Raw genomic sequence first — 19696 nt, 5'->3', positions numbered from 1 at the left:
TATAAGAAGATAGAAAAAAAAAACGCAATCTATAGTAGATCACACGATCTTTCTATTTAGCTACTGAATGAACGCTGCATGTTTTATTTCGTTTCTTTTTTCTTTTTTATGTTCATTTAGAGCAGGCTAAGGTTCGAGAAGCATTGGACCATTGAGAAACGAAAACCATAAGTATGTTTTGGATTTATCAAAATAGTTAATTAAACCTAGACCTCCTATGCTGGGAGGATCGTTTTACTCTTACTTTAACTTTGAAAAAACAATTAAGAATAAGACAGCCTTTAATTGTAACCATTAAGACAATTGAAGAGATATTTACAGGTCTAGGTATCATTAAACATTCACAAAATTAGTGTTTTTCTCAAATCTTCTCTGCTCATGGCAAACAACTATGGCATAGAAATAGGAAGTACTAAGACAATCCAGGAACATGCAAAAATAATGTACGCGTCCCATGATTAATGCTTAGTTTGCCGAAAGGGAAATCAAACTAATGCAGAGTAAGGGGGTGAATTTTAAATGCTTTCACAATCTGATAGAGATGCAATGCATGCTCATCTCGTAAACATTTCTATCCTCTAAGCACAGAAAACTTTTGATATGAAAGTATGCATGACAACAAGTGATTCATGTTGGTAGAAATTCCTAGACAGAAGAAAACTTTAGAAGATGAACAATGATCTGCATTTAAAACCATTGTGGAACTAAAATGAAAGAATACTACATCTTGGAACACGCACGAGAAATTGAAATGAAAGTTTCCATTAACTCAGAACTGAACAAGAGACTTTGCTCATTGAACTGTACATTTCGACGAACGGTTTTCTTTCCTACCTCTCTAAGTTATTGCTGCTCGTGTCTGTTAGTATAGTCAGCCTTCTTGCGGATTTCATGAACTCACTGCATGAATACAAAAAGTTTGGGTTATGAGATGCAATATCTCAAAAACTTTGAAATCATGCTTAATTTGTTTAAGACAATTGACAAAATGATGAAATATTCAGATACAGAATCAACCATCATAAAATTCCGGGATATAACAAACTTTAAAGGAAAACAAATCATAATATCCTTCAGGTCTTGAGTAAAGAAATATGTACAAACTAAAATTTGTATATGAAAAATGTCAAGACTTTTCCTGATAAATTTACTTTTCCAAACACATAGTAGCTCGCTACATAGTATATCAACTTCAATTGCAATTTTGTCTATAGCTCAGCCGCATCAAAAATGTAGTTGAAGAAATATGTTATGCTTTAACCAGATAATGGGACAGTGATAAGAGAATGAAAAATTAATTCCAGAGCAAGACAACAAATTTGTAGCAAAACATAATCTAGTGGAGTCATGCCCACCTGAAAGGCTCATTGCCAGTATGTTTAACTGACCCAGCTGCATCCTGGTAGAGGACATGGCTCGCCAATTCAGCTTTCTCAACTCCGAACATGTCAGCCAGCCGCCCGTATAATTCCTCATATGAGCCAAAGACAGAGAGGTCGAGGGTGCGACCAACATTCTCCGACTCCATAAATACCTTGCAATGCCCTGTTCCCAACCCAAGCTCAGATGCCTGGCTTCCTTCAAATGATGAATTCTCTGCAGGACCATTCTGATTAATGGCAGAACCAGAACAATCTGAGACATTTGCCAACTTCTCAGGATTCCCATCTGATGAATTATTTCCCGTGACCCCTGGGGACAGGGTGTCCCAGGAGTTGCTGAGGGATATCTGTTGCTCCGTAAGTATAGGCTTTCCAAAGAGTACCAACTGAGGCACCTTTCCATTGTCTAATGTCTTTGTGCCCTCAGACGGAGTGCCAATGGTTAGCAAGCATGAGATATCGTTGTGAACTGGGGAATTGCTAATGAGAAGGCCTGTAGAGTTTCTTGAGGGCGGAGTTACGTGGTCAAGCTGATGAAATCCAGTATGCAACAGACTCGACTGCAGTTTGTTGAGGTGGAGATCTGATATAGATATACCAAATTGAGCATGCCTGGCTCCCTGTATGCCTGCAGGAGTGCTGTTAACAAAATAAGGCCCTAGTGTGTTTCCATGATATGTTGGAGTTGGAAGCTGGCAATCAAGAGGAAAGTCAGGGTGTGGGGCAATGCGAAGCTTCTTCCTCGGCGGTGAGAATGGTGCTATATGGATCGCAGGCATGTTTGAAACAAGTTCAACCAGCCATGGGTTCACCCGTTTCACATTCTGCAACAGATCTGGTTCATCCCAGGTCACCTGTAAAGCAATTTCAAGCAATAATTGGAAACTCCATACGTCAACAGAGAAATAAGAGAAATTAGGAAACGAAGAAAACGGGGCACAGGCTTTATGTTGCAAATCCAAAAGCAAAAAAGCTACATTTTGGCCTGCATACGAAAATTAAGCATCAGGAGATTAATGACAGCATATCAGTAGTAGCAGTTAAATTGTAAGTTTTTGTCTATAGCCCGACAGCTATCATTCATTGAGGTGTCAAAAGGAAGAACTCTGGTGCTAAAGCAAGTTGAGAAATGAGGTATCTGATTTGGTTTCGTAAATTCTAGAGAAGTTGCATTAATTCAAGTGCCGCAGTCTGTAAGCAAAGCATATATTACAGGTTAGAAGCTAAATCTAGGGTTAGAATTGTTGCCCATGAAGAATCAGACATGAAGAAAAAGAATTTATTAGAATATAAGCAACATGTGCGCAATGCCATCCCAAATTCTACTAGAATTAAAGTATGTTGGCTAAAATTGGTACCTGAAGAAGCCGCCAAGGTGAATTTGGCCATCCAATAGGATCAGCAACCTGAACAGAAGATATTGTTCCCATGAACCAGCTGATTCTTGAGGAGTCCTCAGTTTCGAAGGCCATCTTAAATCTCATGCCTGGGCACCACTGGATCCTCATTGCAGCTCTCATTGCTGCAGCCTTCACACAGAATTCAGGTGTACTGGCTCTAGGGTAGTAAACAACCTCAAAAGGCTGTCCTTTAGCTGCAAGACTAGCCGCCTCAGCAACAGACTCGGCCCTCAGCCTCCCCCTGCTCCTCATATTCCCACCACAATTCACAGTTCCACTAGTCCTCATCAACTTATTCTCCTCCTCCCTCAAGAGGACAGAGAATTTTCCATACGCTGACAGACAACTTCCAGTCGGAGGATTCCACCCTGGTGGGGATTCAGGACCCACACCAAACCCCCGTTTAGCCCGCCTGATTCCGACACAGAGTTCGCCGTTTTGCGTTCTCAGAAAAACTATGGAATCACCTGCCACGAGTTTCTTCTGGTTCACAAATGTGCTCCACCCAGTTGTGAGAAGATGCCGGCGAGGGGTCCCCCTATATATATGCCTAAACTTCCAAACCTCGCCGTGCACATCTTTTGCAAGCACGGTCTGGACAGGAGGGTCTGCCGAATAGTCCAGACGAGGGAAGATGGTCTCAGCACAGTAACGAGGAACAGAGAAACCACCACCGTTGTTGGCATCAGACTGTGTCAACGTCTTCGCAAATGAGGCAGGCTTCTCAACCTCCGGCCCGTTGCAACCAAGGCCAGTTTCATCATCATCAGCGTAGTCTGGTTCGTTGGACCTCACTGGAACCAACCGGATCTTGGTGAAAACTTCGTCGCTCTCCGGATCAGCCATGAATTTTACACCAGTCACCCTGCAAAGGATGAAAGCCGGGATCTGAGAGGAGCTCTCAAAGTCGACCGTCCCGTGAGCATGTTCTGCATGACCCTGAGGGAAGTAGTAGACTTTGGAGTGCACAGCCGGCATCTGAACCATTCCACCGGCACAGGCATGCCAGAGCTGGGGATCTAGGCACTTATCTGAGTCCTTCATTGGTCCCTTGGTCAATTCATCGAATGTGATCATGATATAGAACAATTCTCACTAGCTCTCAAGTAGTGCTGAGAAAAAACATATACATATATATATATATATATAAAAGTGAGAATTATACTGGGTTAGGCAGGAGACAATGAAACAAGAGAGACCTACTTCGCATGAGAACTTAACAAATGCACAGAAAAGTTCAGATATATCTCACCTTCCGACAAGAAACCCAATCATCTCTTCCTAAAAACGTATCATCTTTTTCCGAGACACTGGATATAGCAATTGCAACCACGAAAGACCCAAATTAGACTTCAAATTTATATATATAATAGGATCAATTTTATGAAGTCAAGACTTGGAATAGACTACAAAAAATAGCATAAATTACAAGATGGTTAGCACTATATAATCTAAAGAATTGACCTGATCTCTTACCTTTCTTAACCAGTAGACAAAGTGCAATTAGATCCAATCTACAATGAAGAATGCCAAGAAAAATCCACCTCTGCCCAACCTTGCTTCGGATTTCTTGAAGACAGCCCTTAAAACCCCAGATCTCAACTACTCTACACTGACCTCTCTACAACTAACAAAACCACTAGAGAGGAACAGGAAGACTACAGACCCTACTAACTCAGAGCTCCTCCAATCACAAACTAGAAACCCTAGACCCCCTTAGAACCCTTGGAGCCAAGATTACAACTTTCACCGAATTCAGCTAAAATACTAACAAAATATCATTCGCCACAGACCCACCTTTACCCCCCAAAAAAATCCCAATTTCCTCAGAATCCAACCACTTGCCTCTTTCCCATAGACTTCCTGCTCCCAATTCAACACAGATTCCTCACAAAAGAAGATTGTATATTTTCCCTTCTAATATCCTCCTCGCCCCTAAAAATCACAGCAATTACACCACAGGTTTTTTTTGGTGGAATCTCGGTTGATCTGTGACCTCCCAAAACAGCAACCAAAAGGCTTCTTCCCTACTATGAACACCCTCTCTCTCTCTCTCTCTCTCTCTCTCTCTCTCTCGCTCTCGAGTTTATAAAGAGTTATCTCCCTTGGCTAGTGGAGAAATTTAAGGAAAATATCTTTAAAGAATTAATTATGTTGAATTATATTAATTTATTAATTCATGGAATGTTTGCCAATTATTTTAATGCGGAAGTGGCCGTGGAAAAGGATGACAAGTGGATCACCTGTTTTACTCGCAACAGCGTCGGTAGAAAAGATAAAGTAGGCGACACGTATGCTGGTAAAAAGTTGGGGCGGGAACAGCGAGGAGAGCGGCGATCTGACCGTCCCCTACGGGTTTCGACCGCCGATCTTTTGGTCGGGAGAAACGGGATCTGTGTCGACGATAGCGTCGGCCATTCCTCGCCGAGGCGCCCGCCTCGGTCGATCGGTTTCAGGTTGCAGGGTGAGGCTGACGAGATCCGCGCTTTTTTCCCACCGAAGGACCTCCACTTCCATTTAATTACGTGCCTGCCACTGCATCTGTAGTGAATTAGCGAAAAAGAAAAAAGAAATAAATTGAGAAAAGTAATTTGTTTTCTTTTGTGTGTTTTGAATAGCATAGCATTTTTGTTATATACACCCTTCAATCTTCTTTTCTGACAATATAAATTAAAACTTAAGAAAATTTCTCAATCATATCTACTAAAAAATATGTTAAATAAATATAAAAGTCTTGCAATACCCATAAATAAATAAATAGGATTCTCAAAATAATCAAATCATTTCAGCTTAATTAAGTTTAGCTCTCGTGTATCTCAAATGAGTCAATCTCGATGCATAATCTCAGACATGAGTTCAATTTTAAGTTAAGATTACGCGTAAGCCGACTTGAATCAAGCTTGAAATTGCTTATTAAGTGACTCATCGAGGCTCGAACTTGATACGAACACGAATTAAAATTGACCAATCTAAGCTTAATACATTCGGTCAGCTCAAAATTAATTTCGAGCCATGCTTGTTTACACCTTAATTACGAAAAAAAAAACAAGAATTTTCATATGTGACATTATAAAAAAAAGACCCCAAAATGCAAGTATCTTTCCCTACATACACAGTTGTAGAAACATAAAAAGACTACCTGATGCACATACAATCTACTAATCTAAGTGATAGAAATAGACAAGGATGCATGTCTGTCTACTTCCTTCTTTAGACAAATAGTTTTAGACTTTTACAAGAGTTTTATAATTCTCAACCACCTGAGCAACTTCATTGTTGAACCATGTAATCTTTTCACACTCTTAAAACACTAAAACAGGCGGGTAGATGGCGACTCTTCAAACTACAATAGGGAAGCTTTAGGCTGCTGTTTGGTTGGAGAATGAATAACTTCAATAGCAAGACTGAGAATTTGATAGGATGAGATATGAAGTGAAGTTGGTCAAGAATTTAAAGTTGTTGGGTCTTTGTATTTTAAGCTGAGACGCTATCCATTTAATTACACACCCAATTTTCAATCTCTCTCCATTCTACTTATTTTATTATAATAAGAGTTACTGTCCTAAATGAGGGGTTACTAATATAATTATCTTGAAAGTATAGCTTTTTATTCTTTCTGACCTCTTGAACAAACCCTGCAATTTCTTTTTCTTTTTTTTTTAATCTTTATTATGTTATTAATCTATAGTTTTATCTTTTCATAATTCTTTAATTTGAAAAGTATCTGAATTTTTTTTTTCTCTCATAAATACTCATATAACAATAACAATAAAACATAGATTGTTTTCAATAAAAAAAAAATTCACAATAAAATTAACCTATTTATATAATTAAGGACTAAGGTACAATAAATTAATGAATTTTTATATATATAAATCTAGGATTCATAACCAAACAAGCTACAATTTGGATCTAGTTGAGGTTCCAAATATTCCAGGTGATCAAACGAGGACAAACTTATATCTCAATCATTTTTGTCGTCCTACTCCTCTATCCAAAGAATTCCAGCTTCAGAATAGCTGTACCAACTTACATAATTTATCTCATTTTTATTCTCAGGAACTCTTCTTATCTCTCTTATTTTATTCCTCCACCTTCGTAGTTCTTGCTTTATTAAAAGATAAATAGGCTCTTGTTTTAATTAATTACTATTCACATATAGGGATTTATGACACCCCAACTAACACCTCATGGAAAAATAAAATAAAAAGATTTGGATAACATCAGAAGAATATAATTTGATTATAGAATTAGAGAATGAGACGTGCATGATTAAGAGAGGAAGCGTGTGAACTGTCTTCCTATCCAAAAAAGATTCAAAGTATTGTACTATTATAAGATGGTTGATGTTAACTCACATTACATACTTAAACTTAGAGAAAATTTATATTTCACACCCTAAATAATTTTTTTAGGGATTAACGGTTCACATCCTACCTTCTCTATTTTCACATTTTGGATCCTATATTTTATATTTATTTTTACAAAAGCATTCAAAATTACCTTCCATTACTAAATTCAGTTTTATATTGACAAATAAAAAAAGAGAGTAGTAAGTCAACTTTTGTAAGGCCTGCTTTAAAAGTGGCGCTGCATTGGATTTGGACAGTAGAGTGCAACACAAAGTACTAATGTTTTTAACTCAATAATAATAATAATTATTATTATTATTATTATAAAAAATTATAATTAATGGATGATTAAGGCATTAGGTTATTTGATTGGGCACTGAGGAATGACTACTGTAGCCTTAGAGATCATGTGGACTTTGGACTTGTGCTTGCTTTGTCATATTGTTCTAATTTAGACTCCCACTTGACATTGAAAAAGAAAAAAAATTGAGATTCTTTGGCTTCCTAATGACTTTTGTTTTAATTTATTCTACAACTGCCAGTCTACAATGGTCTTTTGAAGCAAAAGCACAAGCATTGTGGTGTTACCAAAGTCAAATACCACATCTCTTTTATGATAGTGTAATTCCACCTAAAATGTCTCTATCTTAGAGGATTATTATATGAACAAAGATGTAGATTATTGGATAATTATTTAATAAGTAGCTAGAATTCACAAAATAATTATTATTGGATATTAGAAAGTAGTTGTGGGTTTGGTAGTGGATGGCAACATAGATAGGATAAATCTTTATCATTTAAGTTGTATTCAGATATGGTTGCTCTATTCCATCATTAGTTTGCTCGGTTTAATACTTAAATATCATCAACTTAATTTATAAAGCAAAGTAGCTGAACTAAAATGAGTCGAGTTTGATTTATGTCAAATACAATTATTTAGCTTTTATTATTATTATTATTATTCAAGAGTCCTAAAGCCAGAAATAGTCTAGACAAAAACTCAACTCTCTCTAGATATATAGACACTTAAACTCTACTAAGCTTTAGCTAATATATTAAGCCCCTTACTCTAGGCTTCGAGCCATGTGTATTGTCGAATTAAATATTGCCGAGATATTACTTTAAGCTGTCGAACTGCTCCTCCAAGTCAACCGCGTCGCCGAGCCATCAAACTGAGCTGAGCTGAGCAATTGAGCTAAGTCAGCAAATAATTTTCTCAGTAATAATTATTTGAGATTGGAGTTGATCTTTTAACCTTCTTGATTGTAGAAAATAATACCTACAAACTCTACAAGAGTTCATTGGTTATATATAGGCCAATTTTGTGCATGTCAATTCTGATGCACTAATACATACAAACTTTAGAAGAATTGGTTAATATTATTTAATATTTTATTAAGATTAGTATTTATTAGATTGGGATTATATGCAAGCCAATTTTGTTCGTACCGGTTCGGGTGCGTCGTATGTCTTAATCTCACACATCCATCAGCTACGATTCCAACTGCTATAATTTTACGTCCTTTGTATTTATTTCCAAGCATGATTGAAGCTATTGGGCGTGCAAGATTAATATATTGACATGCATCAAACAACGTCCTCTTACCCATATAAAATCAACGCTCCATTTATGATACTGTCAATAACTAGAATATCATACATGGCAAAATTATAGTCATTTTCAATTAACACCTACTATTTTCTAACAATTATATTTTTTTTATTTTTTAAATTAATAACATTCATGTATTATACTCGTATCTTGCTACACTGCATTATAGAATACCATACACTCTTCTCTTGCTATACCGCATTATAAATACCGTTATTTAAGACACAAGAATTGGTCACAAATTAAAGAGAAATATATCAAAAACACTGTATCTTTTTTTTTTTTTTGTTATCATTTACATCCTATATTTATTATTGAATTATTTTGCTTAAAATATCTCAACACACCCTATCATTAGTTCTCTTAAAGGTTAGCTATTATATAGATAAGCTAAAATTATTATAGATAAATAATATTGAATAAAGTTATTTAAAGTTAGAGAAATTTATGAATATACTATGAATTTTGTTTTTTTTTTTTATCGTTTACACTTTATCATTCAAACCCTATATTTTATCTTTAATGCCTCAAAAATATTGTCTAGTTAATTTTACCTTAACTAAATTTAACAATAGAAAATATTATGTTACTTTTAAAAATTAAAATTAAACTATCACTCATTTGACTTTAAAATCTAGTTATGTATTTATTTTTATCTTAACTTAAAATTCTAATTCAAAGGCTTTACATTTATTTTGTATCTATAGTTATTTTAACTCATCTACACGGTAACTAATAGTTAATAAAACTACTCGGTGTGTATATTTTAGATAAAATGCAAGAGCAAAATAATAAGTATTTGTGTGAACAATAAAAAAGAAGAAGAAGCAAAAGTCGTGATGTTTTTGATATATTTTATTTAAAGTTAAGATAAAAATAAAAATGATAACTATATTTTAAAGTCAAAAGATCGGTATTTAGGTAATTTTTCTTAAATTTTAAAGTTACTCGAAATATTATCTAATCTGTTAGGTGCTATTAGGATAAAATTAATTTACGGTGTTTGAAACAAAATTGATTAAATTAAATATACCTCATCCGATTAATGTACAAGACCTCGCCGACTATTTCTCGTGTGGGTGAGAGGGCGAGAGGGCGTTCGTGGGATCCCGTAACGGAGGCGCCGGGGACGGACGGCGACAACCGAACCCCGATGCCGCTGGTGGGCCCCGAGGCTTTGTTTTGACAGCTAGGAGACAAGACGTAAGCCACAGTGTCCGTACCCAGCGCGAATTACCCTGCCGCTGACGTATTGCGGGGGCGATGGTGCACGTGGCGAGATCTCCGTGGACGGAGTGGTCACGCCCCGTAGGGGGGGAGATTTTTGTCGTAGCGGACGACGACGACGGATTCGGTGGGATGGGGACTCCACCAAATTGGAGCGGCTGTTGCCTGTTGGTAAGCTAAGCGTCCGACTTATTCAACAGAATATTTTCACAAAATACAACATTTCTATTTTTTTCCTTTAAAAAATAAGTTTAATTTTTTAAATCAAACCATCAAACAACTAAACAATTTTTTATTAGTAATATCACTTATCTTATAAAAATAATAGTGTCTTAAATTTTTACAAATATTTTTAATATAATATTATCTTATCTGTCGACAGTGATAGCTATAAGATGGGCAAAAAAATTATGAATAATTATTAATATTTTTTGTAAGGAGCCTGAGGCACCGGATTCAGATCAAGAGGTATAGAGTTATTCCTTCCAAAATATTTTTTTAAAAAAAAAAGAAGAAGAAAAATTGGCTGGTCCTACCATACTGGGCAGTTAATAGATTGTAGAATATTTATAAAGTAGTGTTGGTGGTATTGCCAGATTGTGAGAGAATGTGGGATGTCGGCACCCAATTTTAAAGGTTGGCTCTGCATGCATGGTTTCCAAAAGTGGTCAATGTTGTCATCATCTTATATTGGATGCCAAATCACTGTTACAGTGAAAAGAAAAGAAAAAAAAAGGATTGTAAAAGATGATTGTTACCTAATCGTTTAGGACTGTGAAAATAGCTCCGAGATCTTGCCGCTTGAGCCAAATCAAGCTTAATTTTTTGGATCGAATCAATTACTATAGCTTTTAATATATATATATATATTAATAATAATTTGTATTATTAGATTTTTTTTTATTTTAGATGTAACAAATAGTAAAAAAGAAACACGTACTCTTTAAAAATGGTAGAACCCTTCAAACTATCAAAGCAAACTTTTCCGAGCCAATCTCAGACCCAAACTTATCTAACTCGTTTCAAGCTCAACCTCACATTATTTACACTCATAGTTAGTATAATATTAGAAGGCTAATTTATTATCTAAAAAAATTAAAAAAAATAATCTCCATCTATTTAACTTAAATCTATTTTTTAAAATTTTATTCAAATGTCTTAAACTTAGAAGGGAGAAGTTATGATATAATATAATTGTATCATGTTGGGGTTACTAGTGGGTACCTTTAATTGCGCATATTGTAGGATTACATCATGTTATATTAGGCTGCTTCAGCAGTGGTGGTGCCCAAGGTGTTCCACTACGTGTCCAAACTTAAGTAAATAGTTTGTGGAAAGACATGAAGAGTTGAGCCATGACAGCCTATTTATACTACTGAGATGTTGACGGTGTCTCTGAGTAATTTAATTAATATAATTTTCTGCCAAAGATTAAAAGTTCTAAGATGAAATGTTTGTGAGAAGTAAAACTGGAAAAAAATAATAATAGTTTGATGCGAAAAATATATTTATTATATTTTTATCATCTAAAATCTAATTAGTATAATTTTAAATATATTAAAAAAATATTCAATTATTTATAATTTAGTCAAGCCTATGATAGAAGTTAAGTACTCAAGTTAATAGTACACTAAAGTTTTATAAAATTGAGCTAAATTATAAGGAGGTAGCCAAATAAGATGTCCGATTGACCATGTGATGCTTCATTCACCTCTCGTATTCATTAAAAAACATAAGCTTTGAAAACTTGGTTTAATTAGTTCTCTTCAGGGAGACATAAGAATACTTCTACAGCCAAAAAGTTAAAGAACACCTATAACAATAATGCCGGATTCCACATCAAGCTCTAACCCTTTTAAAGCTTCTAATTTTGCTCCTCTTTTAAAGTAAAGATAAAAAAAAACAAGGGGCCTGTGTGAAAATAGTGACTGTTCAAGGGGTGTTATTCCAAAATTGCCTTACCGAATACATTTTATTTAACGCCTCGGGATTCGGGATCGTGCCTGTTCTAACGCGTGGTTCTATGCGCCTCACGTGCCTCATCATGAGCCGTCTCCGGTGCGGCCGCCCTATCATGCGCCGGTTGGCGATGGTCGCCCCCACGCACCCCCCACGTGGCTCGTCTTGTCGTCCCACGTGCCATTAATTAAAGCTAATTAAATAGTTTTAATTTGTCCATCATTAGTTTAATTTTTTTCTTCTTCTTCTTCTTCTTCTTCTTATTGTGCACTACTCTGGTCATTTAAATATTTATTATTTGATCCCTACATTTTGCTTATAATGTTTTAAAAATAACTTTATTCATTATACTAATTTTTTCCTAATAAATAATTACTGTATAGATGAGTTAAATTAAAAGTTGTAATATTTGTTAGGTTTCAGACCTCTCTCTTTAGATATAGGATGTACAAACAACTACACAAGTTAGTATTGATTGGTGTTCAAAAGACACTCATCTCATCTATCTGAAAAATAAATGAGTCAGACAACCTCTGGATTAAGTTACTCTCCTTTGTTAGGCTAATATTCTAATGGCAAACATCCAACTGCTTAGACTATTAACTCTACAATTGAGGATATCATTATCCTTGCTCAAACTAATAAAAACTGAAGACTACTCACTACACCTATAGGAAAGCCAATTATATCATTGATTGACTTGCAAATTGGAGGTGAAATACTAGTTATGATTGTAGCTTCTTCAACCTTTAGTTTTCAACTCTTCTTTGAAAAAAAAAAATGTTAACTTAGAGTGTTATATATATATATATATATATATATATTAAAAATAAAATATACGATCGATATCTATGTGATGCATTGTGTATCTTAATAAAAAAGATATAGGTTGTTTCAATAATTCCTCTTTTAAGTTTAATTGGATCATTTATATAACCAATGATATAGAAAAGGCTAAGGTCAACACTAATATGCGTATGTGGTTAAATATATAATAGATCTACAAGATTATTAATTTAATAATAGTGTTACATATTGTATGACATAGCTCATGTGCCGTGTCCTTATATTGTGGACTATTGTTCATAATAAGAGATTGGTGGACTAGCGAACTCCTCCTCCTCCTTAGTGAAAATGATCAATTACTTTGATATTTCTACTGACGTGGATAATTTTTCTAATTGTTCAAGAATATACTAGGTGGTTGACCCTTTATTTTTCAATTAGCGTCCGTTTTATGAATAGATGTAACAATGTTGTTGCTCATAATTTTGCCAGATAAACTTGCTATTTTTGTGTTTGTAAAACCTAGTCTGGCCGCCGCTAGGAGCTCTATGTAATTCTCATCTCGAACTACATACCTTGTTTTAGAAAAAACAAAAAAATTACAAAACTTAAAGCAATTTTTATTTCATCCCTCCTTTAATTTGATTAATTGTAAGTTTAGAAGTTACTCATTTTTGCCAATCTAGATAGATTCCTGTACATTTGGATCATTATCTAAACACTGAGCTCCAATCTAGTACCAAGTCGTTATCGTCTCGATGAAAAATATTCTTTATTTAATTCAATTTTTTAAAGATAAATACAAGATTCCTATATAAGACATTAATTAGGTTTTTTTGTCCAAATTACGTATGCATCCCTTTGTCATTTATATCAACCTAACTAACGAGAAATTCCAATAAGCATCTTAATTTTATTGTCATGCATCACTTTTTCACGAAGCATCTTAAGAATTATTTGCAAACTAGTTTATGTTTTGAATGACATATAATGGTTTTCTTATCTTTTTGATAAGATAATCCATGGAAAATTTATTAACAAACAAAAGTAACATCCAAATTTGATAGCGAATCAGTCCATTTCTTATATAATTGATCTTGAATATCTAGATTTACTAAATTGTGAGCTACCATATTGTTACCATTGTGGTTGCCTCTAAAAATACAATTATTTTGAACTTTCCAAATTGCCCACATGACAATGAAGGAGTAAGCCATTTGCCTATAACATAAAAATACAAGAGTTATGTATATATATATATATATATATATATATATATATATATATATATATATATATATATATATATATATATATATATAAATTTGATACTATCCTTTTTATTAAATCAAAAAATTATATAGAGAAAATTATGTAACAAAATAAAAATACATAAAATCAAACTAACCTTTAAAATTTTAGTTGCATCATTTTTCTCTTGGTGAACTAGATGAATGTGAAGACTGAAAGGTTGTTAATGGAGCCATCATATTCCTATAATAGTTATCCCATTGTTTTACCAATTATGAATCTTCTACCCTGTATTTCATTTTATCATGTATGTGAAAGAGATATACGGTGATAGAAGATTATACCTAAGATTTGAAGTTTGTAATATTCAATAAGAAAGAGGTTAGAAAAGAGAAAATGTATTGCAAATTTTGATACGAATCGAGTCAGATTGAATCGCATCATGAGAATATTGGGCTCGATAGATCGAGTCTATTTATCTTTTAATTGATTTATATTTATATCTTATGTAAGCCTTTAAAATAAGTCTAGTTATATCATATAAGTCTTTAAGATAAGTCTAGTTATATCATATAAGTCTTTAAGATAAATTCAATTAAGTCATGTAAACTACTAAGATAAGTTCAATTAAGTTATGTAAGCTACTAAGATAAGTTCAATTAAGTTATGTAAGCCTCTAAGGCAAGTCTTAGTTTGAGTCGTATAAATTTTTCGAGCTAAGTTTGAGTAGGACTTTTTGTACCCCACCACTATATATATAGAGATGCTAGGCTTCTTTATTTATTTATCTAAGCATTCAAGCATTAAGAATTAATTGAGTTTATTTATTTTTTTTATTATCGTATTTATTATTTTATTATAGCCGCTAGATCGTCTTTATCTTTTTAAAAGTAGATTGTAGTCGTAGAACCTCCAAAATTTTCAAACCCTAGTCACCACCTTCCTTCAACGGCCACCGTACTATATGGCCATCCACCACCACTCTTGATCGTCCGCCACCTTCCGACGACCGTCGCAACATCGGATATTTACCGATCTATTTCGTTCTAACTTTCCTCTATTATTTTATTCATATATTTTTATTTCGATCTCCCATTTATATAAAACTAAAATTATTAGAATTCTAACTTAGGAAGCTACCACTATCTATATAAATATCTTGTGCCTTTTTCATTTAGTTGAGATAGAATAGAAAATAATTTAATTTTAGACATAATCACAAAAGAATAATTTGTAATTTATCCTAAATAAAAATTTAGTGTGCAAAAAATAAAAAACAATCCCCCAATTTAAAATAAACCTTCATCATCAAAACTCATACAATTAGGGATGCAGAGGATCCACAGTCGACAGTCTTCTAAGAGGATCCAAATAACAAATGGGATCATCTTATATTTGTCTTTTAATTTTTTTTTTTCTCCATGTAGTCTTTGACTTGAGAAGCACCAAAGATGGTGAAACCCTAGATAAAGCCTGCCCTAATTTTGTGGCACAAGACTAGCTCATTACTTTTGTTTTTTTGAGATGCACACAAAGTAGATGACAAGGAGAGGAGACATGGTTCCAAAGTTTCAAGTGGGCCTTAAAGAAAATAGTCTTGGTTTTTTCCAAGTTTTTGACCAAAGGCAAGTCAATGGAGGAAACCCAATTTATTTGTTTAAATTCTTAGTTAGATATGGTTGGATTTTGGAGTTAAGGTAGAGGCATCAGACAAGCAGTGGTTGTAGTAAAATAATGGCATGGACTTTTTGGCTTAATAGGCTTGGAGTTTATAATTAGTAGGGTTGGTCTGATGTACTGGTTTTTAATAGCTCCTGCTGTGATATTAATTTATCTTGGCTGATGGGATCTAGGAATTCTAATGTTTGTTGACTTATAATAAAAATTATAATTAGTCTCTGTGACCAACTAAAAGCACATAGCCTCCTCTAGCCTTCTATGTGGTATTTGGGCTTTATTTTGCAAATAGACAATGGGCTGGCCTTTGGAAATTACCCGTTTAGTTTAGTTGCGGGATAAGAAAATTAGGGCTATAGATAAAAATAAAATTAAATATATTTTATTACTCTTTACTTCTTATGTCTAAAATTACTTAATGATTAAAGTAAAACCATTAGTTTTTCTGTCAAACTTGACCGAGCACCATCAAAATGACCAAAATACTATTATCATAATAGCTATGATGCTAAGTTTTAACGGTCTCACTTTAGTCATAAACACATAAATTATTTTGAGACTTTTTGAAATGTAGGAGTTTAAAAATATATTGGGCATCCAATTTTTTCTTTTAATCTTTTGTATTTGGTTGGATGAAAAAGAGAGGATAAATGCTTAAAATTGGTAAGAGAGCTGCAGATTATTTAGATGTTCAAATGTACACTCAAAAATACACGATCACCTTTTCTTGTTTAGAAAAAAGAATTATCAATTGAAAGAAACTCCCTATTTTAAGCAGTAGAATGGTAGTTATACATCCTTCTACCAATATAATCAATAAATACTAAGCATAAGAGTTCCTTGACGTCAAGGGGAGTCCATTTGGTTTCTTTGTATCTCTGCTGTCTTCTTCTTGGTGATGCACCAAACTTTTGGTGGTCAAAAGAGGTTCAACCTCCTTCTCTGCCATCTGCAACAACATCAAATGATTGAAATTAGAACTAAATCTCCAAAAAATAAAAATAAAAAACAATCATAGTTATAAACATTTCACTACTCTAATTTTTTTTTTTTTTTGATTGCAGTTATGGCATTTAAGGTTGCATGTATCAAACCTGCGAGATCGGCAACGAGTCGTCGATCGATTTCTTCTTGTTCTCCTGAACTGAAGAGTAGGAATAGAGTGCCATACCAAAGATGGCAATGAGGATGCCTAAGATGTTCCTGGCAGTGAAGGGGTCATGCAGTAGGATGTATCCAAAGGAGAGAACTAGGCATGTCTTTAGGTGGCCAAGCACTTGGTACGTCACCGGAGATGTCGTCCCGATGACGAGGAACGTGCTAAAGTTCACCGATACCGCGATCAAGCAAGACAAAATGATGAATCCCTGTATCATTGTTCATGCACAAAAGAGAAAAAGAAAAAGAGTTTTAACAAGGCCAATGCTTGTTCATAACTTGAATTATATGCATATGAATGGACCATTTTATAGAAGCATTTACATATAAACTTTGTAAAAATATTATGTGAGCAACTTTGAGATTGAACTGAAAACATACCAAAACTACAGGGGAATAACTGTAAGCAAAGACACTGCGCCTGGTAAGAAGCTGGTCCACAAAAGGGCCAGTGACAAACAAAATGGCAGCTTGATATGGTGAGGATTGGTATAGGAGTTGTGTGGAGGAGACCTTCAACCTCTTCTGTATTGTATTGGTCAGCTTTGTTCAAATTATGGAGTTAAGGACTAGAAATATAAAAGTATTTGATTAGTGTTATATATATATATATATATATATATATATATATACTTTTTTCTAGTTATATGCGTATGCCAGTGTTTGCTAAGCATGTCTTAAAAAAATGGAATAGAGGATACAATTTGCCCAACGCACGTCGTAGCGATGGCGAGGAGGGAGAGGATGGAACCGAGAAGATTGAGCTTCAGATCGGTAATGGAAGCGATGCCAACCCCGAGGAGCAAGACGAGAAGAGAGAGCTTGATGTTTTGGCTGCAAATTATTTTTACTATCAGTTCATCAAATAAACTAGTTTGAGCTATATATATATATATATATATATATATATATATATATGGCAAAACTATTCAAGACTCAAGCTAACTCAAATAGGTGTCAAAATATTACTTCAGTTTAGTTTCATAACCTGAATTTTTTGTTAAGAAAGAGAGTCTCCAATAGCACTGTGAAAGGTATGATGGCTAATTTTGTCATCTGCAAAGAATATTTTTTTCAATTCAAAATTTTGTTACAAAAATTTTGGTTAAGTATGAATAGAAGAAGATAGCATAAGGGAGACTACTTGCCTGGTAGAATCCAATGGAATTGAAGCCCAAACTAAGGTTGAGGAGGCCAATGGAGGTGCCATTGAGTACCCCGAAGAGGATCACCGTCCGGCCGTCGATCTGCTTCGGTTCGAACATGCGAAAATGCTGCGCTACGTGGAGTGTGCAGAAGGTCACCATCAGATGCCAGCTTGTTAAGGTTGTTGCTGTTCAAAATTAGCACTTCAGTTCAGTATCAGAATAGACTTGCTTAGTAGTCAAGTGATCAATTAATTTGAGCTTCGAAATCAATAGAATTCGTCTTTTTATTAGTTTCAAGTCATGTTTCAATTTTCCCAGATACTTGATATATGGATAAAGCCAACCTCATAGATCTGTTTGATGGCAATGAGCAAAAAGAAGTGGAGAAAAGGATGAGATGCAAACCAAAAGGGAAGCCAAGAAAGCTGATCAGAGCTTTGTTGCAGATGACAATGGCGACCGACGACGTAACCGAGAGCGCCAACGATCCGATCACGCCGAGCTGAAAGCCTAATCCTGCCGTCATCTTGGTCGGCTAATTCTTCTCTCTGTTGCTCGTAGCTAGCTAGCTATCCAATTACAAGCTTACAAGAATAGATGTGCAAGTATATCAAATTAGTTTGTAAGCAATTATAGGAGATTGAGTATAACTTTGTCTTAGATAAATATCAAGTGAATCTAGTCATACGCCTAATACTTTGAAGAGTAACTAGGATAACAAAAGAGCATCTCAACCTATCAAACTATTAAGAGGACTCACCTTGATAGTTTTAGGCCGCTCCTCTGAGAATGGCTGAGAGAGAGAGAGAGAGAGAGATGTTAAGTTTACACTTTGAGAGGAGAAGGAATTGTGCCATTTTATTTTCAAATTTTGGGAGGGTGGGTGGTCAGATTCTAGACGCCGTCATGTGTTCGTTTGTTCTTATACGAGCATATGATTGTATAGTTATAGTAAGAAGTTCATTTTTCTTGTAAGACAAAATAGAGACAAACAAAAAAGAAGGCAAAGAACATTATAACTAAATTATTGTAATTAATTTCCATCTGAGTTCGTTTCCTTTTGGTTGAAGCTAAGTTGGGTGGTTGAATATAATGCACTTTCTGGGACTGCAAGCAAAGGGAATGGCTCGCCAGCCTCTATCAGATAATAAGGTCGTTTGTTAGAACTTAGTATTCACTCTAAAAGTACTCCACTTTACTAGAACTCTTTTCTATAATGTTACTTAGATATCACTCATACCTCTAGAGCTTTGGAGGACCCCTTTGGTTTTGCTTAATTAAGAGAGGTATTAGGTCTTGGATGACCATACGATTCATAGAACCTTCCAACATAGTACTAATATGTGGCGATTGGCGATTGGTTAGACAAAGAATTTAGTTATAAAAATTTCAACTTTATTAGTCGTTTGATGACCTCTTCCAAGCATTTTTCCCCTTAATTTACTCTAACTAGTTGATTAACTTAATGGCATGAGTTACAAATTCCCACTCAGTTGTTCGTCTGACAGGCAGATGTTGAAGCCCTGGATAATACTTGAAGGTTTACAACTGACACAAGGCTTCCTCTTGTTTCTTAAAGCATTTCCAGTATGTATACTCTTTTCAGTGAAGCAAAGCCTACATGGGTTCAATTATTTCTTCTTCTTCTTCTTCCTCTTCTTTTACATTCTTAGGAATGATTCTTAAGGCAGCGCTTAGAAAGAAAAATGATCAAGTTAGGAGCTTGTAATATTTGAAGTAATGA

General features: G+C 34.6%; 2 protein-coding genes across 3 annotated transcripts; both read right to left on the bottom strand.

The window, feature by feature from the left end:
- Positions 1-661: 661 nt before the first annotated feature.
- On the bottom strand, positions 662-4872 carry LOC140785009 (auxin response factor 18-like). The gene is made up of 5 exons (XM_073132688.1): positions 4259-4872; positions 4035-4092; positions 2741-3894; positions 1356-2236; positions 662-900 (listed from the first exon to the last, which is right to left on the bottom strand). Exons 3-5 carry the CDS (start codon positions 3857-3859, stop codon positions 831-833), a joined length of 2070 nt encoding a protein of 689 aa, XP_072988789.1. The 5' UTR covers positions 3860-3894; positions 4035-4092; positions 4259-4872; the 3' UTR covers positions 662-830.
- An 11425-nt stretch (positions 4873-16297) lies between these two features.
- On the bottom strand, positions 16298-18957 carry LOC140784700 (UDP-xylose transporter 1-like). Of its 2 annotated transcripts, none has more exons than XM_073132227.1 (8): positions 18713-18957; positions 18358-18536; positions 17953-18137; positions 17793-17860; positions 17506-17638; positions 17186-17347; positions 16741-17013; positions 16298-16595 (listed from the first exon to the last, which is right to left on the bottom strand). In XM_073132227.1, the coding sequence occupies exons 2-8, from the start codon at positions 18476-18478 to the stop codon at positions 16470-16472; spliced, it is 1068 nt and encodes a 355-aa protein (XP_072988328.1). In that variant the 5' UTR covers positions 18479-18536; positions 18713-18957; the 3' UTR covers positions 16298-16469. The 2 variants fall into 2 exon arrangements, with proteins under 2 accessions (XP_072988328.1, XP_072988329.1); XM_073132228.1 differs by having other exon boundaries at positions 18358-18521; positions 18713-18891.
- Positions 18958-19696: the final 739 nt, after the last annotated feature.

The sequence above is a fragment of the Typha latifolia genome, chromosome 3, assembly GCF_019914945.1.
Source record: "Typha latifolia isolate L0001 chromosome 3, TyphaL0001v2, whole genome shotgun sequence".
NCBI classification, from domain to species: domain Eukaryota; kingdom Viridiplantae; phylum Streptophyta; class Magnoliopsida; order Poales; family Typhaceae; genus Typha; species Typha latifolia.
This window is presented reverse-complemented; position numbering and strand designations above follow the sequence as displayed.